At 41.2% G+C, this 26897-nt stretch overlaps 1 protein-coding gene across 1 annotated transcript in view; it reads left to right on the top strand.

Moving 5' to 3' along the window:
* FREM3 (FRAS1 related extracellular matrix 3) overlaps positions 1 to 26897 on the top strand; it is a gene marked incomplete at its 5' end in the record, with an annotated part of 102308 nt that overhangs the window by 55033 nt on the left and 20378 nt on the right. Inside the window, 10 exon segments of the mRNA XM_043513278.1 lie at positions 5269 to 5362; positions 5518 to 5681; positions 12771 to 12839; positions 17329 to 17472; positions 17475 to 17536; positions 19124 to 19172; positions 19175 to 19321; positions 20363 to 20527; positions 25281 to 25463; positions 25839 to 25969. Of these exon segments, the coding sequence (XP_043369213.1) occupies positions 5269 to 5362; positions 5518 to 5681; positions 12771 to 12839; positions 17329 to 17472; positions 17475 to 17536; positions 19124 to 19172; positions 19175 to 19321; positions 20363 to 20527; positions 25281 to 25463; positions 25839 to 25969 (1208 nt within the window).

The raw sequence follows: 26897 nt of genomic DNA, 5'->3' as shown, positions 1-26897 counted from the left end.
TATGATAAAAAATACCTTCTTACACAGATTATACAGACCTTAGTGGGAGAGGTTGTGAACAGCATATATAAAGAGAGTTGTTGGGGTTTTTTGCTTTTAGGAAACACTTTCTGATTTCTGCAAAGGCACATGCTGAAAGATTTATAGATCCAGTAAGGCAAATTGGTTTGTGTTTGTGAAGCATGTCGGCTGTTGGGAAGGAGGAGCCTGTTGAAGTTTCAGATGTTAAGTATGTCAGCCCAGCTGTGGGGTCTCATGACAAGATGCAAATATTACACTGGCTTATAGCCGTGTTACAGAGATTAGATTGCTTTAGCTTCACTAACTTTTGCCATGGAGCTTTCTCAGTGTCATTGTGTCAGAGGCCAGCCTGCAGCAGAGCCAGTCTTGTGGCAAGTAAACTGGGTTAAGCTGTCTGACTGTGCCACCTGATTGGCTGCTGGAGTCTAGAGGCTGATACTTAAACTCAGTAGCAGCAGCAGGCCAGTGGCTGCTCAACACATTCCTTGCCTGCAGCTTCATTTGGTCCTGTCCCTGCTTCCACTGCCTCTAGCCTTGCTCCTGTGCCCCAGCCCCAGCCTATATATGCTCCTGGTCCAGCCCCCAGCTCCTTCCTGACCTCTGACTCCCAGCTCAGACCCTCGGCTCCACCCTCTAACTGCAACGCTTTTGGCATAGGCGTTGGTCTTTGACTCCCAACTATCACGTTTGGCTTTGCTCCTGGACCTGCTCCATCTGGATTCAACTCTTAACTGGTAGGCAGCACTGTTGCTCCAAGTATTAGGCAGGACTGTCCACGATTCAGTCACTGACACATTTTCACATGCAGATATGGTGGTTTAAAGTGATTCAGATTTACTGTATAGGTGTAGTTCTCGCAACTCCTCTTTATATTGGAAAATGCAATATTCTTTTAGTGTCTCAATGTATGTAGACTACATGAAAGAGGGAGATCAGAACTATTTTATCCAAGCTTGTAAATCTGTCAGCCTGATCCTGGAAGATACTCAGCAACTTTGCTCCTAGTAGAGTTAAGAGCACTCTGCACCTCAGAGGATCAGATCCAGTGTTGCACACTATTACTTTACAATCATATGGCTTCTGGGAGCCATGTTGCATTGGAGAGGCAGAAGACAAACACAAACTAGGATTCCACAAGACTGGGGCTTTCCTTCTCCATGGATCCAGGGAATCTGGGATTCAGATAATATACTTCTATCGTCCATGAACCCTCAAATTTCTCTCACTCAAGGGGAAAAGCTTCTGTGAGGAGAACCTCACAAAGTGTTTTGGCGCCTCTAAGCCTCTCATGGGTTTTCCATGTGAGGGAAAGATGTAGTTTGGCCCTTTATTTGATTACTGGAGTGAGAATTTTCTATTCTGCAGTGTGGAAGGACAAAAACTGACAAATTTTACCCCTGCATATTGTGCTAAGCATATGAAGGAAGCTAATTGAACACCGTGAGTTTGGATGGATGCTGAAAAGAAAATGAAGTCACTGTCCCGGTGACCTCAGCTAGATGGTCAAAAAGCAAAGGCATATGGTTTATTGAGGAGAAATTATTTCATGATCTGGAGAGTTATTCTCAGTGTTAGTAAGACATTTATAGGCAGCATATGCCTCACAGATTGTATCTGTTTGTCTAAATCTTTGTGGGGTAGGGGTTTCCCCAGTTGTCAGACATACTTTTATGCTGTTTCTTTTATTGAAAAAAATCAGCCCACTATCTTTATATACATTTCTTTCTTTACACATTTGCTTTTTTAAAAGATAAACAGTTTTTCATTGATGGAGAAGCTCTTTATCATTGGATGAGCTTCCCAATTAAGGGAGAAAGTAGTTTTACATCCATGAAGGGGAAGAATACATCAGTTTGCAGGGGAAAAGCCAATGACATGGACCCTTTCCACAGAATATAGTAAAACCTCTATTCCTCACCACTGTTAATGTCTCAAACATCCTGAGAAATTTATGGTTGGTTAATAAGACTCAGTCAGAGGCAGGCAGCATTTTGGAAGCTTCTTTAAAAAAGAAAAGAAAGAATGAGAGAGATTCAGGCAGCTTGCTCAAATATATATACAGGGCCCAGATAGTGGATTGATTGGAGAACGGTGTCATAATCCCTTCATTACACTCAGAAAGGCATTTTCCTTTCTCCTGTCCTAGTGAAGCAGAGGGATAATCAAAACTCTTCCGTGCCATTCAGCATTTCTTTAACAACAGCTTCACAGTGGATGTAGGTGAAGCAGAAATACCAACAACAAAACTTCTAGTTGAAAATATTTCACTATATATCCTTTGATGATGATATAGGTCCTGATTCAGCAAGGTACTTTAGAATGTGCCTAATTTTAGGCACGAGTGGTCTCATTGACTTCAGTGACCTTGGACCATACTGCATGGCAATGGATTCCTAATTCTTTTATTGTATATGAAACATCATCTAAAGTGATACTTTAATAGGAATTTATATTTCAAAATTGTCACACCAAAGGTATTGATTTCCACTTCTCTTTTCTGTAGGTAATGGACATAGAACATTCCACAAATTATGTTTTTCTCAGTACTTTAAAACATAATACTTTTTTAACTGAGTTGTTACCCTACTTCATTAGAGAGGGCATTTTATGAAGAGATGGGCCTGACCTGCAAAGATCAGATCCGGATTTTGATTCAAACTTTCCCTAAATTCAGATCCAGATTTTTGTGTGGATCATTACAGGTATATCTGCGCTGCAGCTGGGAATGTGCCTCCCAGCCTGAGCAGACTGACTCTTCGGCTAATACACTAAAAATAGTCTGAGCTTTGCAGCACCAGCAGATACTCAGGTTAGCATCCTAGCTCACACTCACCCAAACCCCTGGGTCTGAGCTCGGGTGACTCGCCTGAGCCTCTGCCAGTGCCAGAAAGGCCACTCTTCTATTTTTAGTGTCCTAGCTCAAGCCAAGCTAGTGCGAGTCTGTCTCCTTGGGCAGGGAGTCTTGTTCCCAGCTGCAATGTAGACATATCCTATAAGGGTAGATGACAGCTGCAGAATGCCGACCCAGATCCCAGCTTCCCAAAAAGTTCAGGGATTTCCAGATGCAGTTTCCTGGAATTGTGCTCATTCCTAATTTGATGCTACATATGGAATTACTTTCATAAATAGAGGCCGAGTACTGAGAATTAGATTTGTATCACAGAGGGTTTTTTTGTTTTTAAATCTTAAATTTTCCAACAGAATTTACCTACATAAACAATGCACTCAGGATGATGCTGTAATCTCTGGATCGTCTGTCAGAGCTGATTATTGTTGAATTTACTATAAATTGAAAAAGGAAGATGACAGAGGAGGGCAAAATGCTGCCTATTGTAATATATACCAGATAACTATTTGATGATGAAAAATAAAATGTACTAGGGGACTAGATTTCATAAAGATAAGGCAATGACCATTAATAAATGAAACTAAGCTTAGCTAGATGCTGGCATTTAGTCTGAGCAGTGAAATGTGGAGATTTTGATGAGACTCTTTTTCATGTAGAAAGAAGTCCTCTATCAGCTAATCATAGCCTGTGATATCAACATCCTGCATGCTCTCTCAGCTGGAAAAATGGAAGCTCATTCTCAGTTTTGTAGCCGTTTTTCTTTTTAACTTCTAGTTCAGAAAGTCTGTTTAAAGTCTTCTTTCCATTTTGCTCCTTAGTCAGAAAGGCTCAGTGACTGGCAGGAATCTTTAGAAAGTCAAGGACTCAAAGGTCATTTGTTCCTTTACGAGAGATTTGCAAGGGTTTACTAGCATTTCCCCTTGCACCCCCTTCCAACACACTTTTTTGTGGTATGCTGGGGCACAGAAAATCTCACTCAGTGATTTAGGACTTTACATCCCTGTGGATTATCAACCTGTCTGGCCTTAGCAATACTGGCCAGTTTACCCAAATAGATAGTCAATTACCCTAATTGCTATGTTGTTCTATTTGGCCAGCAAACTGGTTGCAAGTAAAACAGGGTTTTATCCAAAGCCCTAAATATGGCAACCTCCACTTCACTTCTATTTTTTATCCTAATGCATTCCTATCCCTGAAAGTCTCACTTACATGTACCTGTCTGACACATGAAAGACCATGTTCTGCACTTTGGGGACTATGGTGTCACTACAAGATGAGAGTTTGTTCAGCCCTCTGGAGAATCAGCCAGAAATGCAAACTTACGGTGTTTAATACAGATTTAGTTGTCTCACTTTAGGCATCTAAGTCTTAAATTTTGGCTCACAGTGTTTAGATTAAGTAAATATATTTAAGTCAGCCAGAGTGATTTTTATGTCCTAGTAAATTACAGCGAGATGGAAGTTGAGTCTGAATTCCTACCATTTGTTTGACTGAGATCCTGATCTTAAACTTCAGTGAGCATTCTGGGTGTGCAATGCAAGATTGGCTCTTAAATGATTTGTTCATAGTAAAAATGTAGCAGTTCTAATGAGCTAATGTAATGTAGCTAATGTAGATTTGTCTACTGATCAGCAGCTTTCAACAATGTGGAGGTCCAATCCAGGCATCATTTGCAGGCAGAGCACCTGTGTGACTTCTCAACTTGATGATAAAATAAAATTGTCTTTTTTTGCCAGGACAGAAAGAAATAGTTGATTTATTTCATTACAATATATTAATTTTTGCATACATACTCTTGACATCCTAGTATTTGAGTATCCTGTACATCAGAGATCAGAAGTAATGTTTAATATGTTATAGGCCAAAATCTGCTCTCATCTATACTTGAGCAAGTTCATTGAAATCAGAGTCGTGCTTGAATAAGGTCTGCAGGATCTGACCCATAAATGTTAGTTTAAAAAGCAATGCTGCGACTTAAAATTACTTTTCAAAGGGAATGCATTCATTCACTGTTGTGTCAAATGAGTTTTAATAGCTTAAAAAAATGTAACTTCAAGAAGCAAAAAGCTTTTTGTTTTGTTTTTTTACTCTTGTGATAACACACATATAGGAGTAAAAATGCAAGTGTCTACCCATTATTCCATGCATATTATTCCAGTCATGAAATATATTAACACTTTATGCAGTTAATTGTGAGAACGCAACACATTTTTACCTGTGTTTAAGTAATTACTTTTAACATATTTATACTTCAGCACCAGCATAAAATACATTTAAACCATTTTTTGTTGTTTCAGCACAGAAGGACTGGTTTTTCCTCAAGATTCTGATTCCCTTTCATTCATTTTCTCTCTCTCTCTTCCCTCTCTCATCTCCCCCCACTCCCCTCCCCCATGTAGGCTCTGCCACAGGCACAAATCCCTCCACTGTGTTATCCTATTCTGATTACATCTCCCGTCCTGAAGATCATACCAGCATCATCTGCTTTGATAAGTATAGGTTTCAGAGTAGCAGCCGTGTTAGTCTGTATTCGCAAAAAGAAAAGGAGTACTTGTGGCACCTTAGAGACTTGTGGCACCTTAGAGACTAACAAATTAAATTTGTTAGTCTCTAAGGTGCCACAAGTACTCCTTTTCTTTTTTTGATAAGTATGAGAGAGAGAAAACCTGTCGCATCATCATTATTGATGATTCCTTGTGTGAGGAAGATGAGACCTTCAATGTCACACTGAGCATGCCGATGGGTGGGCAAATCGGTGCTAAATTTCCTAGCACCAAAGTGGTAATCCTGGCTAGCACAGGGGATGGTGAATAGGCAGAAGTAATTTTATTCTGTAGGGGTTTTCCCTTATAGATCTTATACTACTAGGTGTCTTTTTTTCACCATATTTTTTCATCACACAAAGCCTAAGATTAAACTATTTTATGATACAAGGGCATAAGCCTAGGAGTTAACTGCTTGTTCTATTGAAGTGTAGGTTTAGGATCAAATGGTTATCTGAATCATAGATCTGGGTTTACACTAGCTATTTTCTTACTAAAGTAAAGAGTCCAGGATTACACAGAATTTTATTCCTTGTCTAGGAGTAGACTTGCAATTTTATTAACCGAGGATTGATCTATTAGATTAGACTGGCTATTGTATCACTGAAGTACAAGTCTACACTTATTTTGAATATTTTGCACAGATGTAGGATTAGACTAGTTTTCGGAATGCAATCCATATCTAGCATTAGACTTTTTTTCTCTGTGAAGTACCATGCCCTGGATAGAATTTTACTATATATTATTAGGTGAAGTTGAAGATTATAAGTAGATAGTAGGCTGCTGGGAATGGCTCATTTATTTTGACACCCTGTACCCTGATATGTTTAGTTTAATCACTTTATTGGGAAGATATGGAGATTGTGTGTTTTTATGAGATGGTGAGAAAGAAAGAAAGAAAAAATTTGGTTCAGGATCTGGTAATATGGTACAGAGACAGCAAAGGAAGAGCTATGTATTTTAGCTGCATAGTTTATTGGATGTATTTCAATACTGATCTTCACTGTCCATGCTAATCCAGTCCTTTTTTGATCAGAATCTAATTGTGCTGTTTTAGGCAGAGATTTTGTAAGGAGAGTCGTTAGGGTTTAGGCTCTGACTATAAAACAATTTATTACTTGTGATAGAAACACAAGCTTTAGGGTAACAGGCTAGTGCACTAACTAACCACAGCACCTTACTATACTCCATAGTTTAAGATGCAGGAGTAGGGCATCAACTGAACTCTTGAAGCAGTGATTTGTGTTTTTAGTGAGGCTCAAGGCATACCACTCCCTTCAATAGTCATGGGAATTTTGGGCCTACCTTTCTATGCACCACAATAAAAATGTATTTCACTGTGTTAAATGAAGCAGAGATGTTAATAAAACCAAGATCCAGAAACAAGCATTACTATTAAGTATTGTTTGTGTCTAACTTCTTGTCCTGTCCTGCAGAAATTCAGCTATTCAAGACAGACACTAGCAAATTGATATGTGGACAGATCCTATGTTGTTTTCTCAAATGAAGAAAAGAGGAGAATGGGTCATATTGATCCCTGGTGTAAGTCTCCTGAAGCTAGTGAAGTTACATCAGGGATGAAGTTGGCCAAGGTATTTACGTTAATGAAAATATAATGGTCTTTCCCTAGATGAGGCTTGTCTCAAAGCCATTATAATTTCTGCTGACAGTGACAGTGACATCGCTGCTTCTTTATCCTATTTTGGGAACAGGAAGAGAGTATAAAGGAGGAATTAAGCCACCATGAAAAGAAAAGAGCTTTTCCAGATTTAAAAACCAGGTTTTTACCTTCATGAAAAAAAAATCCATTTAGTAGCAGTAGCTAAAAACTGCTTCTGAGTGCTATCTGCTTGTCTCAAACTTAATGCCTTCAAAGGGTGCAATTGAGAATTGCCACTGTTTTGCAGCATACCTCTTATGGGTCCTTGATTTGGCGTTGGGCTATTCTGCTTGTCTCTTTTAGTCATAGAACTTCATAAGGCCTCAGTCCAGCTTAAGTATATGCTTAACTATAAGCATCTGAGCAGTTCCAGTGACTTCAAATTGAAACATGTCCCCTTCAGATTTCAAGAGAGGAGTTTTTGAGAGCTAACGGTAGTCTGATGAGGTGGTGTTTAGACAAAATCTGGATTTCATTTCAGCTATGGTTTGATGTTTGTGTCTCAGACGGAACTAGGGCTTGGGCTTAGGTTCAAAAATCTTGTGAATTGTCCTTGGAGGAGTTTGATCCAACATGACTGAAGTCTTCTGAGACTGGATGATTTCATGAGATTTCAGTCATCCTGAGCCAAATCTGAACTGGATCCAGAAAACAGGCCCCTGCTGTTGTGGGATCTGATCTGGAAACTAAAACTGCATAGGTGGTTTTGGATCTAGAGATGAGAAGCTGAACAACTTTTTGTCTCCCAAATTTTGCTAGCTGGTGTTGAATTTGAGCTTTGGACCTGGAATTAGTACTGTCTCTATGTCATATTATTGCTTTATAATTTATGGCACATTGCCTCATCCCATCACCCCACTCAGCTTCATCAATATTTAGGTTTTCTTGTATTTTTATGGTGGACTAGCTATGGCAATATATTTTGCTATCCTTATTGCTGCAGATATTATATGTGACTCTCTTTTCCAAATCAATTGTTTCTTTAGGATAGTCTAAGTTATACTTAATCATACCTCAGCATGGGAGGGATGGATGAAATGACCTCTTGAGGTCCCTTCCAGAACTACGTTTTTATGATTTTAAATAAAACTTTTTTTTTCCCTTTTGGGGAGATTATCTTTTTGTTTGTTTCAAGTTAATAAAGTTTGTCTAATAGCCATTCTTCTCCAACCTATTATTTCAGACAGTGTTTAAGGGTAAAATTCTGGATCCATTGAATGGCAGAACTCCAACTGACTTCATTGGAGTCAGGATTTCAGTCAGTATCTTTTCCTACAGAACAAAATCCTGATCCAACAAATGGACGTAATGCTTACTACAGCGAGTAGTCCCTTTAAAGTCACAGGAACTTCTCATAGTAGGAAGCACTGGTAGTGTTTGCAAGATCATCCCTTCATTAGTTTTAAAAAAACATTTTTTGTAAAATAGAACACAACAAAACAGAACATGTGGGCCAAATCGTCATTTCAAATTGTTACGTTTAATGGGATTTGCGGGCACTCTCAAACCAGAAAAATGCCTCTTTCCTACTGGAATAATAATGATAGCTTTTAAAAGTTAAAAACAATGTGTGTAATTTCTTTGGTAACTCATCACAGAGTTCTTTGACCAAATTACTCATGACTAGATGCACTGTGCCACAGTTCTGTTAGTTCTCTGAGCTGCTTCAAAGCGGAATGGAAGGAGCAAATGAGAAGGTCTGACAAAAACAATTGAAAGTGGACTCTGGCGCGAGTGGTAAAGTTGCTATCATGGTGCCTGCTTCTCCACTGCTTTTCACCTTGTGTGATGATTTATACCTCTGAAAAGTGCATGTGAAGGGTTCCTATATTGATTGAGACCGTTCCACAACCACAATGCCCTCACTTTGTGCAGATGTAAATGACTACCCAAAGTGCAAGGCAGTGGAGGATCAGGTCCATAGTCAGACAAAATGTTTTGCAGTAACTGAACCCAAAACTTGAAATGCATTTTAGGCTTGTGGCCTTTTATCAAAACAGTTGTCCTACTACAGTACAATATAAAAAAAAAAAAACCCTTGTTGTGGCCTCAGTAAGGTAAATTGTGTTCTGGGAGCTCTAGTATACAAACTGACCCCTTTTATAGGTATTTCCATTTGTTACTCCAGAGTTAGGATGTCAGCCTTCAGCAGCAGCTTGTAAACATGGTATTGAAGGGAAAGATCCAGTGCATGAAATTATCCATTTGATAACATTCCCGCATACTGCACTCCTAGAAGAAATGGTCAGTGTTGGGGAGCATGAGCTAAGCCAAAAACAGTCCATAGTTGGCTCAAATAGAGGCACCTATGTGTATAAAAGCATTTGATTTTACAAAAAAAGATGCCGTTAAGTGGTTGCATGGTGCAGAAGATTGTTGCACTCCAGCACAAGAGTGAGTGGAGATTGCACTTGGGGGCAGATAAGCTTAAAGGGTAGTGCTAGCCATAGTCTTCCACGCTGAATGGTACAGTCTCAGCTCTGAAAGCCCTTAGCTGCAAGTACATAGGATACAAATGGGGTGAGATGTAAGTAGAGAACAGATGTGTCTGAGAAGACAGACTTGAGCACTCAGATGAGTGTATAATATCAGCCTGTATGGGGTTGATCTGGTACCATTGAAGTCACTGGGAATTTTGCCATTGGTTTCAATGAGAGTAGGATCAGACCCTTAGAGGGGCTATGTAAGTAGAAGTGTGATCCTTATCATTCTAATAAGAAACTTAGCAAGGCCTTCTCCCCCATGCTTTAATAGTCATGCGCAACTTGGCAGCCACACTGCACTTCTCTCACTAATGCTGCATCAGGCTCCCCATGCACTACCTGTACCAATAATCATTTTTTACCTTGCACTTATATGCACAACACTCAGTAACTCACTGTGCATGATCAAGCCCAAAGAATTTATTTTATTTTATTTTTTAAGATTTGGTTTAAAAGATTTCTTTCCAGAGAGTTCCTGAAAGTAAAGAGACAAAGTGTTGGGTTTTATTTTCTGTGTCTGTTGCTTTAGACTTCTCAAAATGCTTAATGGAACAGGTTTGGGTTATTGGATAGTCCATTATCAAACGTGTCAGCACTAAGATGTATATTTGATCACTAGAGCCTTGAACTAAGGGGCCGATCGACATAAGCATTTCTAAAGCTCCAACACGTCAGTGAGAGTCACAGAGCCACACATGGTAACCAACCTAAGCTTTCTCCTTACAACTGAAAGAAAGTGAATTAAAATGTTAGCAGTAAAAATTGCAGGTGTTTGCAGAAAGTTTTATTACCACATTAGTGCTATTTAAATATTTATATGGCACCTTTAACAAATTAAACAATGTCTTACAGAAAATCTGTTCTAACAGTAAAGATGGTGTAGCTAAGGTAAATGTCAGCCGTTCAAGCACCAGTGCAATAATTTGAGTCCTTATTCCCTTTCTGTAAGCCTAGTATTGGGGCTAGAGAAAAGATAGAGATAGTGTTCAGACACAGATCCATGTTATGGTTAGGTAGGTACGAGACAGCACTAGTATCTTGCAAGTAGCTCTAATGAGATTTCTGTCCAGTCTCAAAAATCTTGTGAGATCACCAGATTCCATGAGATTTTTCACCATCTTAAGCCAAAATCTTGTGGAATTTTTAGCTGCTTCCAAACCCTGGCCCTTTCAGATTTTGGTTCTGACATGGGACCACCATCACAGGAGCTGATTCAGATCCAATCATGCACTCCTTCAGACTCTGAAGGGTTTCAGATCTGAAGTTCTAGTTTTGACCCATCTTTACTTGGGATACATATATATTTTTCATGTTATAATGGAGTGAATGTTAGAAAGAGCTTGAAATGGATTTGAAAGGAGTTGAGAGGCATATATCATAGAATCATAGAATATCATGGTTGGAAGGGACCTCAAGAGGTCATCTAGTCCAACCCCCTGCTCAAAGCAGGACCAATCCCCAATTTTTTGCCCCAGATCCCTAAATGGCCCCCTCAAGGATTGAACTCACAACCCTGAGTTTAGCAGGCCAATGCTCAACCACTGAGCTATCCCTCCCCCCATATCAAGTGGTTCCTTAAAATGAAGAGCTTTATAATGAGACATCCCTGTAATTGTTTATTGAAATAATATTTCTACTAGACTTTTCTGTCACTTCTCCTAGGCCCCAATCCTGCAACAGCATGTGCAGATGAAGTCAATGGGGCTCTACACAGATGCAGGGCTCTGCCTGCCAGTGTTGTTGCAGGATCGGGGCCTTCATTATGCTACTCTGTACCTGTATTGACATTAGGATGACCAGATAGCAAATGTGAAAAAAACGGGACGGGGGTGGGGGGGCAATAGGCGCCTATATAAGAAAAAGTCCCAAAAAACGGGACTGTCCCTTTAAAAACGGGACATCTGGTCACCCTAATTGACGTCTTTTGTGTGTTATAAATACCCAGAGAAAACTCAAAATTCAGTCTCAGGACTCATGTAAAGCCTCCATAGGCACTAGGTTGATTTAACTCAACAGATGAAAAGATTTAAAGCATAAGCATATCTAAAGCTAATTAGTACTCCACTTACCAGTAACATCACAGGTAGGATTTAAGTAAAGGAAACTGTTTGTTCAAATGTTAAAGAAAAAAGAAGTAGCAGAAACAAGTAGAAAAGACAAAATGCCAGTCCTTTGATCTATGTTTTCTACATACAAGTAGACAATAGGGGTTTTGTAATGGGCCCTTGATCATATCCTAGTAAACTCTAGGTTCTGTATCTTTTTCATATCATGTGGCAACATGCTGTCTGACTGTGTGTAACTGAAAAAAGGAACCAGTTGTTCAGTAATGAGCTTTGAAGAAAGAGGTGCAAACAATGTATAATTTTATAAGTAAGCAGAAATCTCCATCAGCTCTTTGGCAGAGTAACATCACAAACAGAGCAGGTTTCAGGACCATAACTTTGTTTTTTCAATAGATAAGGGAATGCCAGGTTGTCTGCCCTGAGCAAACACTTTATAGGCCTTTTTGAAAACTAGGATATGGATTTTGAATGAATGGTTTGTTTATGGCAATTCATGGCCATCAGTAAAGATTATTAGTTAGCTTAGAAGCCATTCTACTTCATGTAATTAAGTGGTTAGTAATTAAACTGATAGTTTCTTCATTGGCAGGAATGGAAAGGGATAGGAAAGAAGAGGATAAAACCTTGAATGACCTCCTTTGTTAGAGTTACTTTCTTTATTAATCTGCTGCATTTCAAAATAAACTACTTTGGCTGGGATCCTTCCACCCTCTTTGACTTAATATCAGCTGTTTAAAATCCAAATAATACGTTTCTCTATAGAAAATTCTACCCAGGCATTTTAGGGGACATACTAGCATATGTCCTCTGAATGCAAAGAATTTTTACAAAAAAACCATGGTCATTAAAACTAGGGAAATCTCTTTGATCAGGTCATTGGGGACAAACAAGAAAGGTAGAGTTTCCTTCTATTCTCCCATAAGAATTAATATAACCTTCCCTGGTAAATGGGGAATGTACCATTACAGGTATTATATGGCAAGGCCACACAAACTAAATCTTGGATTAGAGAAAAATGCTATCCTGTCTATTTCTTGGGGAATTGTTTAGGACTGTGTGATCCCATAGTCAAATGGTTTGTTGTAGAGTTTTAAGACCAACATACTTTCTTGATTCATCTTTTAGAGTTTCATTGATTTTATTTGACAGCTAACGAATTACTGCCTCTTACTCGTACAGATTCCAAAGTCATCAACAGGGATCAGTCTAGCAATTTTGGTATCAAATCAGAAGGGCCTTGTCAACTATACTAAAGTACTACTGTTTGTTTCTGCAGACAGCCACTAGATGGCAACATCACGTGCCTGAACCAGGCTAGAGCTGCTCTACATTACGTTTTCTGGTAACGGCCCCACCTATGTCAAGGAGGATCTCCAGATGTCTATTGCAGATAGGTTTATGAGCCCTTTGTGCATCAGAGCAGTGCAAAAAGGCCAAAATCTGGCCCTGTAGCTCTAAGGTAGAACCATAGCATACTTTGTTGGAAGCAAACTCAGTAGATCATAACTCCCATGGGATTGAGCACTATAGGCTGTAGGTGCTGTTTGCCGAGCTGAGCTGAGAGCTAGTGACTTCAGTACATTGGCAATGAATGAATGCTAAAATGATAGAACAGCTTAGATTAATTGGTCTCTCCACTTCCTATACTGTGTGGTGCCCTGCTTCTTTGTCTTTATAATAAGTGTCATCACTGAAAGCATTGCCTCAGGAGCAATTTCCCCAGGCCAGAGTTAGCTACGTCTTATGGTGATTTAACGAACCAGATTTTGCAGGATTTGTAAGTACCACTGATTTGCACTGGCTTTCTCACCAACCATAAGGAAATGTGTGACCTCCATGAGACCATTTTCTTCCACAGGGTTGCTCTGGATTACCTCAGTGTCACAGAGATTGTAAACTAACTCACGGATGGGCAGCTTTAAGGTCGTAACAACACTGCTAGGTGGGGCCTGGCCAGAACCTGATTGTTTGGGAGCTGAGACCAATCAGCCAGTGGGGAGGCAATCACTGGACCTGGATGGCATGAGGTGGAGTTGAAGCCTGTGTTGATGGGAAAGCAGCCAAGCCAAGAAGTATGAGTCAGGAGCAGCTGTACTAAAAGACTGACTCTCTCAGTGCCTTGGCTCAATCTTAAAATAAATAAATAAATAAATGCATTCTAGGGGCGACCTTAACAGCAGGCCAAATAAAATGATCTGATGGAGTAGATGCAGTCAGTTCTCCTGCTGCAAGCTGCCAATCTCTGATCTAACTCATTGGCTTTGATTTGTTACTGTTTTGGTTTGGCTTCACAGCTATAATTTTACAAAAAGTATGTGGCTTTAACTCAGTTGGGAATCTACTCCCTGTGTATTGGTTATCTGTTATCAAGACAGAAGAAAGCATATGTTAGATAGGCTTCTGTTCCTCTCCAATTATTTTTAAGATCAACTTTATATAGGGTACTGGCAGTATGTTTAGGTCCACGTAGTAAGAGTGGATTATATTTCAGAGACAAGCGATTAAAGCCCTGTAATAATTGAGGCGTGACAAGTGTCATGTTCCTTAAGGTCATGTCTGATTCATAGTCTCCTGACTAATTGTTTATTTGGCTGCTACTTCTAGGAGAATAAGTGTATCTAGATTAAAATAACTGTTCTAATATTGATAATGCTAAAATTCCAAGTCTGGTCTAAGGACACAGTATGTACATAAACACAAGGAACTATTCTCTTTAGACATATTGTGATTGCATGAAAAACAAATTTATTTGAATTATGAGAAGTACATAGTTAGAAACTTACAGTAACCACAAATATTAGAAATTAAGAACAGTGTTTTAATACGTATTTTTGTTTTTCATTGTTGTTAGACTTAGGCTCAGAAGTCCCAATCTAGATCATTTTCTAATTGCACTAAGCAATACACATATATGAGACAGTATGAGCCAGTCCCAAAAAACTTACAATCCAGTTTAAGACAAGGTTTTACAATGGGAATGACAAAAAGTAGAAAGCATCAGGGGAGGAAGAACAATGCAATAACCAGATCATCAAATTTTCATTGTCCCATTTCCAAAATATAGTCTCATTTTCAATGGAAGCAGTGTTGATCCCTTAAGTTGTAATGAGTTTGCAGTACATGTATTTGTAGACACATGAGGATTAAAAAAATAAAATGCTACTCTTCTCTTAGTTAAGGAGCCTGACCAGTGATGCAAGTAGGGTGGTACGGTACACCATATCAGTAAGATATTTATAGCTGGTACAGCATACCAGAAAGACACAGGAGGAACCCAGCCCCAGCCCTCCACCAGCTGCCTCTCCTGAGTCCTCCTGCCTGGGGTCTGTACAGCAGCCCTGCTGAAGGACAGGGCTGGGGCAGAGGGCGGAACAACAGCCCCGCTGGAGGAGCTGCACATTCTGCTTCTTTTGCCGCTGCGGTTCCTGGGAGAGCCGTGCAAAAGGAGCAGAACATGGCACTGTTGGGTAGCCCCATGCCAGCAGCAACTTCGGTGCGGCTGTACTGCCCCCAGCCCTTCCACATAGCTGTGTCTCTTCAGTCCTCCTGCCTGGGGTCTGCTCAGCAGAAGTCTCCAGCACAGCTGGAGGAGGACTGAGCTCCCCCCTCCGGTAATGTTGGATGGATGTGGATCATGGGGAGGGGATGGGGGCTCTGGGCTGGGGCCGTGTGGGAAGGAGTCACATGGGGGGATCACGTGGGGAGGTTACATGCTCCCCCTTTGTGTCCCTCCCATGAGTGCAGCATACCGGCAAAACATGATTTCTACTTGCACCACTGAGCCTGACATATGAAGGTTTAGCTCGAGACAATTGTCCTGGACTGCAAGAAAGTTAAATTGCTTGAGCTCTTGAAATTTTAAAGGAATTTACCATTCATACTTCAAAACCTGTTAAGCCACGTGTTAGAAAGTGGACATATGGTATTTGAAAGCCAATTTCTATGTCAATAGAGCAAATGAACCAGGCTAATTTCAACTAAGTCCAGTATCTGGGGCAATCTCTTTTTGGGGGGGAGAGGAAGAGAAGGAAAGAGAAATTGCACAGCTTATTAGTTATCTTTCTAGGGAAGTGGTCCTCATCTGTGGTCCACCGCTTGTTCAGGGAAAGCCCCTGGCAGGCCGAGCTGGTTTGTTTACCTGTCGCATCTGCAGGTTCGGCCGATTGCGGCTCCCACTGGCCACGGTTCACCACTCCAGGCCAATGGGGGCTGCAGGAAGTGGCGCGGGCCGAGGGATGTGCTGGCTGCCCTTCCCGCAGCCCCCATTGGCCTGGAGCGGCGAACTGCGGCCAGTGGGAGCCGCGATCGGCCGAACCTGCGGACGCGGCAGGTAAACAAACCGGCCCGGCCCGCCAGGGGCTTTCCCTGAACAAGCGGTGGACCACAGTTGAGAACCACTGTTCTAGGGACTATAATACATTGCACAATGACAAGTGTAGTTTGTGAACAAGATCAGTAAAAATCACAATTTCTGTAAAATTGCGCTCCCCAAACAATTAGAATGATTACAGTTGAGATAAACTATTTATATTATGCTTTTGAAAAAATGTTTATTCCCTGTCCATTCAGAGTCAATGGGTCAGATTCTGATTCCACCCTATATTCAGTGTTGCCAAAGTATAAAGCAGGAGATGCTTTAAAGGGCCCAGGGCTCCACACAGGAAATTTTCCAGTCAAGACTTTATATTTTATCTCTTCTGTGAATAGCAAATATCCATCCCCAGAGGATGTCAATCCAGCACTTTTCACCAGTATTGAAGTTACTGTAAAAAAAAATAGAGAGAAAGTCAACACTTAATGATGAGATCTTGAGGTAGGGATGTTTTGGGGATACAGTGATCCTGGCATTGTGCTGGAGATGGATTTCACCGGCTCCTTCCAGCCCAAGTGATTATGTGGAATTACTGTAGGTCTGTTCCTTTATTTTTAAAAAGCTAACCTGTAAAGTAATACTTCAGAAACTGCTTCTGATCACTGAGTAATTCTATTTAACTTTTAAGAGCAAATACAGTCCACGGGCATGATGCTCAATGTATTGGCCAAATTGTTATTTTAAAACTGTATGGATTATGGCCCTGATTCTCATTTACAGCAAGGCCACTTTAAACCATTCTGGCAGTGTAAAGAGATACATTTCTAGTCCGTTTGCACGGCCAGAGTGAAGTAAAGTGGCCTTAGGGCTTGTCTACGCAGGATGTTACTGCATGGTAAGCCAGGGTGTGAATCTACAGCACACCAACTGGGTGTGCAGTAACATTCAGTGTGGACGTTGCTCCAGCATAGTGCAAGTCCTGGAGTGCAGCTGGGAGTACTGTAGTAAGACAAGCTGCCCTCCAGGACTATGTGTACTGTAGCTGTGTCCATACGGGATGTTACTGCGCATCAAACTAGTACACTGTAGATTCACACCCTGGCTTGCCACACAGTAACTTTCTGGGTAGACAAGCCTTTAGTGCAAATGAGGATCAGGACCTTTATGCTTGTTTTTGCTTTTTATGCTCATTGTTCGGTTTTGTTTTGGGGTTTTTGGGGGAGAGGGAGAGTTTTGGGTTTTTTTTAAATTTACAGGTGACAAAAATCCAAAATAAATATGTCTCAGAAAAATAAGGCACAGATTGTCTTGATTTTGTGAACATATTCTGCAAATAAATGGTAAAATCTTAATATAAGGCAATGAGTGGCCATGTTCTATTTGCTTCCCAAACAGCTGGAATTGATTATGTGGGCATCAGCCGAAATCTGGACTTTGCTCCTGGAGTCAAGATGCAGGTGTTCAGAGTGACTGTCCTCGACGACCTGGGGCAGCCTGTTTTGGAGGGTCCGGAGAAGTTTGAGCTGATTCTCTGTATGCCATGAACGCAGTGCTTGGGGTGCCTATCAAAACTACCATCTTCATCAATGACAGCATTACTGATTGTAAGTGTAAAGCAAGAAACTTTTTTTATTTTTAGTACTTAAAGTACACACACAAGATCCAGGAAATCTTCTGGCAATAGTGTTAGCAGTTACATGAATAATTATGTACTGCAGTTCATTAACGTGAAATTCTGTGTTAGCTGACATAGTGGAAAATGGACTCTATGCACAAGCTGGAATAAGTCTGTAGCACAGCTCCTCTATGGTCCATACTGCAGCCTGTTCACTGGGTCACTATGTGCTTGAAGATGGTGTTTTTGGACAAGTAGATTTTGCTCTCCTTGTCCTTCTAGAGCTACGTGTAAGTTCTTTCACCGGGGCCTGCTGCACTTGGGTGAATTTGGTCATTAAATGAATGTTCATGTCAATGGTATGGAGGCCTTTAGTACGAAACTGTAAAAGTGGGTGAGTTATCCAGCCTCAGTGTTAGTATAAGAGTTTAGACCGCAAAATTCAAAGGTTTCTCACGTGATTGTACAAATCGTGATGCTCAAAGGCAGCTCTATCAAATGACACGTAGTTCCTCTTCTGCTGAGAAGTAAGACTACTTCACTGACTTGCATTGCTCACAATGAGATAACAAACGTTAAATTCATATGTTATTTAATAATCAGCACAGTGCCTTTCAGAGCACTTGGCTATTTGATAAGTAGCCAGGTGTAATCCCCTGGGTCTCAAGTTTCTTCAGATTAACACCATTGTAATAAATAAATGAAGTTGCATAGTTCTAGGCCAGTTTGGTCTCCAAACATGCTCTTCAAAGTTTAGTTCCAATCTCAAGCTGTGTGAAATTTGCAACCACCAGGCCCAACCCTGTACCTTTTTGCAGTTTGGACACTGACTTCAGAGGGAGCAGGATTGTGCCACTCAATCGCTTTTGCATTAATTCCATGCCTAAATCTCCGACTAGAAAAGACTCCTTAATACATACTTACAGAAAATAATCCCATCATTCAGAAACAGATTAGATCAAAATACATCAAATTCTCAGCTGCTGGATTGGTTTGGTTTGTTTTTTTTGGAAGAAAGACAGTGAGATCAGTAGAGTCTAGAGGCTTGACTAGAAGGTGTGTTACTTCACACCAGAGGAGTGTACCTTCTAGTGTGCACTAGTGTGTCATGCACTGACTGACCCATGTGGAGCTTGCTAGTGTGTACTAGAAGTTCCCTAGTCAAGTGAGCATCAATATAGTAGTGTTTGAAATAGACTAATGTGCACCAGGGAACTTCTAGTGCATGCCAGCAAGGTCCATATGGGCCAGTTAGTGCACAGCATGCTAATGCGGAATAATGTTTACACAGCTCTGGTGCAGACTAGTGTGCTGTGTAGACAGTCCCTGAGTCAGTGGCTGAGTCAATACAGGTTGAAAGTGTTTTAATTCATCAGGAGTTAAAATCTGTATTATTTTAAAAGCACTTATTGAGCTGAACCCCTTCTGATTGCTGCAAATGGCTATGAGGAGAAACGGGTCCATGTCCGATATTTCTCTTCCAGAATGTAACCAGCACCCTCCTTCCGTATGCCATGCCGTGACATTCTTATCATGTGGACTCTACAATGAAATGTGTAAAATCTTCTGTTTTCACTACCCAAAGTCCAGTTCAAGAAACCATGGTACACAGTGAATGAAAAAGATGACAGTTAATGGCTATCATTTATCGTAGTCGTGATATTAACCATAAATCTACCATCCGTTGCTACACTCGCCAAGGTTCTGCTCAAGTCATGATGGACTACCAGGAGCGACCAAACACAGATGACTCTGTGGTGGTGTTTCTGCCAGGTAAAATCCCTCCCGTGAGAACCGGAGATCCTCAGAAGGAATAGTGACTCTCGGTGCTTTTGAGGAAAAGAACTCATCTGCTAATGAATAAAAGCTGAGTGCCGGGGACATTTTGGGCAGAATCTCCATGTAAGTAATGCCAGCTGGATCTTGCGTCAGATGAAGCTGCAGTAGCACAGGCTTTCAGCAAAGAGCTCTGTACCCACTGCTTCAGTCTGCAGCATTTTCAAACATTTTATATCCAAAAATGGGGAAGGGAAATCAAACTACCTAAGTGTGTTGCCCCTGCTGTCTTTCTGAAGCAGAGTAAGGGAGATCTGATGCTTTCAGTGAAGCACAGCAGCAATGATTGGCAAGCAGCACTCTTCATGGCTGCACCCAACACCCACAGGACCCGTCCATGAGGACCCCGGATTCATCTTTTTTTTAAAAAAGACACACTTAATTTCCCAATAAAATGAGTTTTACCTGGTCAATGAGCTTCTTCACTGCTGGTGACTATGGCTTTCTGTCCTAGTTCTCAGTGGAAAGACTACATCTGACATCTTTTTGTCTCTCAAAGTACATTTTAAAACTGATGAAAGGTGTTTAACGGGAAATAACAGCCCTGGAGACAGAACTTTCTGTTGACCAAAGAGCTTTATTTATGCTGCCCCACCAATATACCTCAATCCTAATCATCCTTCCCAGGGTAAGAAGGCGGCTCAGTCTATGTGATCACTCAATCCTTGGTCTTCGTGGAGTGCTCCTGAGGATGCCCATTAGTGCCTGTTGTGATACTGGATGGTATGGCAGGAAAACCACACTGAAAAGATGTTGAGTGATGTCAGATAGAACTAGCAGAAAGGTCTGAGTTACCCTATCCTAGAACTACATTGTTTGCTTCCACTCTCTTGAGATTAGTCATTTTTGTTGTTTTTTTAAATTAGTTAGGGAACCTTAAAGGTGCATTTGGTTTTTATCCTGGGTCTTTTGTGCTGCAATTGGTTTGTAAGCACATGTGAGGGTGATCATAATGCCTGTTTTATCCCCTCTGTGCAGAAGAGATTGAGAAGCCCTGTGCGGTAATACTGGAGGATGATGCAATTTATGAAGAAGAGGAAGAATTCAGACTAGTGCTTGGAACACCAAAAAGTACCACAATGTTTGGTGCTTCCATTGGGGAGCAAAAAGAGACCCTGATCAAGATTAAGGATGAAGAAGACAGTGAGTTTTTAAGCATCTTTGTGTTTATTGTTAAATATACAAATTCAAAGAAGTACCACAGCAGTAGCTGAAAGCTGGAACATAGGATTTGCTATTCTGGATCAGACCACTGGTCCATCTAGTCCAATATCCCATCACCAACGGAGGCCTGTACCAGATGCTTCAAAGGAAGGGACAAGAAACCCTCTAGTTGACATTTATTGAATAACCCACCCCTAAGGGAAGTTTCCTCCTAATCGCAATAGTTTAGAAGTTGGCTAACACGTGAAGCAGGAAGTTTAATCCCTTTAAAGCATCTTGTTGTTTATTGTTATGTATTTACTGTTATAACTCTGAATACTCTCGCTACCCTTAAAAATGTCTAACCGGTTTTTGTTTCCTGCTAAGCTTCTGATGTGATGTTGTAGCAATGAGTTCCACAAGCTAATTGTGCATTGTATGAATATTTTCCTGGTTATCGGTTTTGAATTTGACATCTTTCAGTTTCACTGATTTCCCCTCTGTTCTTGTGTAATGATACATGTTGAATAGCAGTTCTTCAAATGCTGGTCCCTATGTGTATTCCACGATAGGTATGCATGCGCTCCATGGTCCCAGAGCCAGAGAATTTTGAAAGTAGTGTCTGTTGGTCCACACATGTGCCCTGGCTCACTTCGTGCCTCCAACTAAGGAGATCAAGGGCAGTGTGAATTGACCATCTCTCCAGTTCCTTTTCACCACCACTTGGTCTGGATCAGAACCTCTAGAGTCCAAAACTTCAGCTTTATTCTTTTATCTGTGAACATATATTTAAATATCTGCAAATAGTTTTTAGAAGTTGGAGAGTTTTAAAGTTTTATCTGATAGTTTTTATTGTTGGCCTCCCTGACCTTGGGAGCACCCCCTGACTTGTACCCTGTTTGGGTACTGGATTATGCCCAGTCCTCCGGCCTTCAAAATTTGTGTTTCCTACCTGCAATCCTTCTCAATCAGTGATGACGACCAACACTGCCTGTGCTGCTTCAGGGAGGCCCACGTTGTGACAAGCTGCAGTACCTGCTGTTCGTTCCTCAGTCATACCCCGGAAGCACTAGTAGCTATAGGAAGCACGTAATGGACAGGGCCATGAGGCCACAGTTGGACCCAGGCCGAAGGACCCCCACTGTGTGTCAGCCTGACTCAGCAAGGAGTGCATCTCTTAACCCAGGGTGCAACTCAGAAGCGACGGAATCTATCCCCACGGGGTCTTGTCGGGAGAGCAGGGAGCATTCTCATTAAATTAGAGCAAATCCTCCTCCAAAACCACTTCAAATAAGTCAGATGCAGCCCTGCCTAAACTGAGCGAGTCTCTAAGATCAGCCTAAGAGAATTTAGGATTTACTCAGTCTCAGAGGCATGACAAGAAAGCCCACAAGTCTAGAGCTACACCAGTACCAGATCACAATCCGGCAGCACTGATGCCTCTGGTATCTCCCAAACACAAACTCTGGGATCTGCCAGCACCAATGAAAACCGATCATCAAGACTGTTGGTTACCCATGGTACCATATTGGTCTTCCATGGCTGTGGCACATTCTGTCTCTACTGCAGCTCAGACAGACCCAAGAGTCAAGACCCATGCTCCTCCTGAGGAGATCTTTGCTGTCCCAGACCCGGAGTCTCCTATTCCATTGCATCCCTGCCTTTCGAGAGAGGTTCTGACTCCACCAGGAGAGCTGACCTTTGGGAGAGGTCTGTCTCCTGTTCCATCTTTTGGCTATGATTTCCCTCTGGTGGCACCATCTGTACCGCTGTTGGATCTGGAATTGGCTTTCTCCTCATCAGAAGATTCTGAGCTGCCCTGTGAACCATTACTCCCTCCTCCAAAGACGCACCTTCCTGGGCAGAAGGCCTGCACCAGCTTGGGACCAACCTCCACCTCATCATCTGCCTCAAAACTATTGGTACACTGTGCCATGGAGACCTCCACAACCCCACTTTGATCCATCCTATTGGCCATACTGGGGCCCATGGAACCAGTACTATCCCTCAGAGTTGGTCCAGTCTGCTAGGGAAGTCATCCCTTCCCTTGCAGAAGGCAACTGGACCTGTCCCCTCATCCACCTGAGGAGGAATATGCACCAGATCCAGAGGTTCCACCAGAACAAAACAGATGAAGCAGTGACTCCAATGTCTCCATCCTCCCCACGAAGTTGAATTTTACATTCGAACAATAAATGCACCCCTCAGGGAAAAAATTAAATACTGACACTGAGCTTTGTTGGTGCACTGACTGGTGAGTTGGTGTGCTAGTTTATATGAGAGTAGGGAAACTGAGACAGCGGCAGGGTCTGATATTGGGTGTGAGAAGACCCTGTGTGACCTGTGGTTGCATTGGCGTGGAGGGCACACTGAGAATGCTCAATCAGGGCAAACTGCAAAAGAATGGGGCAGACAATCCCCCAACTGATAGTTATTTATTCTAATAATGAGATTCACCAAGCCAGCAACAAAACAGCTTTTACAACACCTTACTGGTTACCCAGAAGCCATAAACACAGCTCCCTTTAAGCAATCCAGCCTTGGGCTCCCCCCCCCCCAGACAGCCAAGTTAAATGTAATGAGGATTACTGAAAGTCTTGTTCATCATATATAAAGGTCTGCCAATTAGGGATGTAAAAGGTTAGCTGATAAACATTAGTCTTAGCGGTTAACCTGCCTTAACCATTAACCCCGGGCTTACTGACCCCATGCCGGCCCACCGACCCCAGCTGCACTGGCTGGCCGAAGTGGCCCCGGCCACGCCGGCGGACTGGCCCTTTAATCGGTTAAGCATTTAGACAAAATATTTTTAATAATTTAAAAGGTTACATTTTTAAATGGTATTAACATCCCTACTACCAATCCCAAGGGATCAGACACATTACCTTCCAGGTCAATTAATATTTCAGATTTTACCGAAATACACACTTAAAGCTAATTCTTATTAACTAAACTAAAAATTATTACAAAAGAAAAGAGTATTGTGGTTAAAAGATCACTATACATACAGATATTAATAAAGTTTGTGGGTCAGTTTCATAGTAGAGATGGTGAGCTGCTGAGTTGCAAAAAAAATTCTTTCCAGAATCAGTCCATCAGGTTATAGTCCAAATAGGCAGTCCATATAGAGAGTTTGATCAAATTCTTTCATGAGAGGTAGCGGGGTAATCCAGACTGAAGCTAGAGACCTCGGTTTTCCGACTCAAGCTTTCCCTGACCCAGCTTAAGAAGATCTGAGATAACAGAATCAGAGCCCTAGGCAGGCTATCGATAGCCTCTTGACAGCAGATATTCCTTGGGTGAAGCATTGTGACCTTGAAGTAAAACTTTCTATTTCCTTTGTATACACAGGTAATTAGTTGCATTCATCAACATAAGGTAATTATCCATTAAGCAGTTCATAGACAGTTTACTACAAATTTCAAAGAGAAATCTAGACAATGATATTATTACACCCAAGTTCTGTTTAAGTGTTAATATCCCTGTTTGATCTCTGAATCAATAGAAAATAGTGACAGACAGGAGCTGTCTGGTTACATTGTTAGAGCTTAACAATATATAGGTGTAAACAGACCAATACAATCACAATCTTCTTCCAATTCTCTAACAATATAAGTCTACATTTCAAAGCACTAATATGTCTAACATGGCTTTAACTATTTTTAAGGAATGGCCCCAATTACAATTTACATACTTTTCTAATATGTCTTTAAAGGTTGAATTTGGGTAATTTAGCCTGCTAAGTGTCTCACCCTTTTACACAGTACTATATATGTACTCTCTTGGATAAGAAAGTACAGTGGCCTTATCACAGCCTACTGCATATATTCAAGTTGGATGAACAGGTGTTGTTGGTTTTTTTACAAAAAAAACATTTATTTTTCTTTGTGTTTCTTGAATGAAAACCACAATATTATGTCCTTGTCCTCAAAGGAAACATGCACAACACCTTCAAAAGACAAACCTGGGAGCTTAAATTCCTAACTCTGCTAGACACCAAAAATCATGGAGTTAATAAGGACATTGGTTTTACGTCTCTCTACAACCATTTGTAACCACTAACCACCACCCCCTTGTTTCTATTGCTACAGATGTTAATGGCCCACTTCATTTTGAATGGTACCTTATAACGTGTGTTAACGGTTATGCTTAACAATCATTCCACCTACCATTTAGCTGTGTACCTGTCCCAGAGCTGAAGAAGATCTCTGTGTAAGCTCGAAAGGTTGTCTCTGGGCAGGTCTACACTACAGCTGGGATCGACGCTCTGAGATCAATCCACTGGCGGTCGATTTAGCGGGTCTAATGAAGACCCGCCAAATTGACAACAGATCACTCTCCAGTCGACCCCTGTACTCTACCCTCGATGAGAAGAGTAAGTTAAGTCAACAGGAAAGTTTCTCCCTTTGACCCCCCGCAACGTAGGCCCTGCGGTAACTCGACCTAAGGTATGTCAACTTCAGCTACGTGAATAACGTAGCTGGAGTTGCATAGCGTAAGTCGACTTACCGCAGTAGCATAGACATAGCCTAAATCTCTTTCAGCAACAGAAGCTGGTCCAATAAAAGCTATTACCTCACCCACTTTATCTCAATCGCAGTACTAGTCATTCTCTTTTTAAAAAAAGATACAAAACAGTTAGCTCTTTTGTTTTACTTTCCACGTTTGTTTGGCCAATAATAAAAATCCAATAATGATTTTTGCACTTGATCCAAATGGGAAAGAGTGAATTTTTTTTTAAATTCCCTTACAGAACCAGTGATTAAGTTCTCCAAAATCAGACACAGCATTCAGGAGCCTCAGGAGCCTGGAGAGATTGCAGTTGTAAAGATCCCCATTTTACGTCTGGGTGACAGCTCAAAAGTATCTGTTGTGCGAATCAACATGAAAGATGACTCTGCCACCTCTGGGGAAGACTATAATCCAATGTCTGATGGTAAGGATTGTCATGGAATTATTAACTTCCTGAACTGGCATTTCATCGTGCAAATGAATGAAGTTAGCGAGCAGCAACATTATTGGCTTTACATATAATTCCCTAATTTTTTTTAAAAAATGACTCTAGCGATTCATGTGTCTTGTATCGGATGACAGTAGACTCAAGTGTACTTAGGCTCAGTCATTCAGCAGGACCACTTCAACAGTTTAACAAGCTCATATATTTTATAGTCCCCTCTGAATGTTTGGAACGAATAGAAAAGCCGAAGAGTTCCATTCCAACATGACATGTCATTTGAACATCCACAATAGAGAAAACAGAGATTCTGCTATTGATTAGGAAAAAAGGTTAATTTGTTTGTCTTTAAACCAGACATTGAATTCAAAGAAGGAGAAACTGAACATATTGTTGACGTTGAGGTCTTATACGACAGAGTGAGAGAAATGAGAGAAGCATTTACAGTCCATTTGAAACCAGATGAGAATATGGTGGCTGAGACACAGGTAACGATGGGTTTTTTGTTTTGTTTTGTTTTGTTTTTAATTTTGTTATGTCTGTTTGGTTTGGTTTGTATGCTTGTTTTTTAAACTCAGTCAATGTTTTAAATATCCCTTTATTCATTAATAACAGATACTTTTCTTTATTTAGATTGCAAGTTTTTGAAAAAGATTTTCCCTGTGATAATATGCAGTAATTGTAGGGCTATTTCGTGAAATATAGAGCTCCAGATTTTCAAAGGCCTCCCCCTTCCTATATTCTTTCCCCTCAGGCTACATCTACACTTAGGCAGTGTGTAGAGTACAGGCACTGCATGCCCAGCTAACATGGCTATAAACAGCAGCATAGGTGAGGCATGGCTTATATGAGTAGAGTGCCCTATACACCTGAACCCCCACTGTATATACCCTACACAGCTCTCTACATATCCAAATAGTGCCTCCCATATCTAATTGCTATTTTTAGCAATGTCCTTCTGCCTTCCCCTGCCAGAGCCTTTCCCTGCCATACTGAAGGGGGCCTGGGGGTGGGAAAAGACTCCAGCAGCAAAGAGCTGCTGGAGCCTTTCCTCACTGCCTGACCCTTTCCCTGCTGCCTCCCCCCTAACAGAGCCTTTCACTGCTGCATGTATCTACAAATGTGGTTCCTGTGCTCTACATGCTGTCTTAAGGGTAGATGTAGCCTCAGATTTTCAGTGTGCCTATTTAGTTGCTTAAATAGCCAATACACACATGACAGTCAGGTGTTCATGCTTACACATGGCCAGCTAGGTCCCTAACTGGCTGTGCAGATGCACATGAATTAGATACAAATGGAGGTATCAAACTTTGAAAACTGACCTCGGAAACAGTGAATTATAGGTCCAATGATTTCAGTGTGATTGTCACATGGAGGGAGAAAAAGAGGAATGCAGTGATTTCCCCGTCTATATGA

The sequence above is a fragment of the Dermochelys coriacea genome, chromosome 4 (genome assembly GCF_009764565.3).
Source record: "Dermochelys coriacea isolate rDerCor1 chromosome 4, rDerCor1.pri.v4, whole genome shotgun sequence".
NCBI classification, from domain to species: domain Eukaryota; kingdom Metazoa; phylum Chordata; order Testudines; family Dermochelyidae; genus Dermochelys; species Dermochelys coriacea.
Note: the sequence above shows the minus strand (reverse complement) of the source record. Positions and strands in the feature narration are given on the sequence as shown.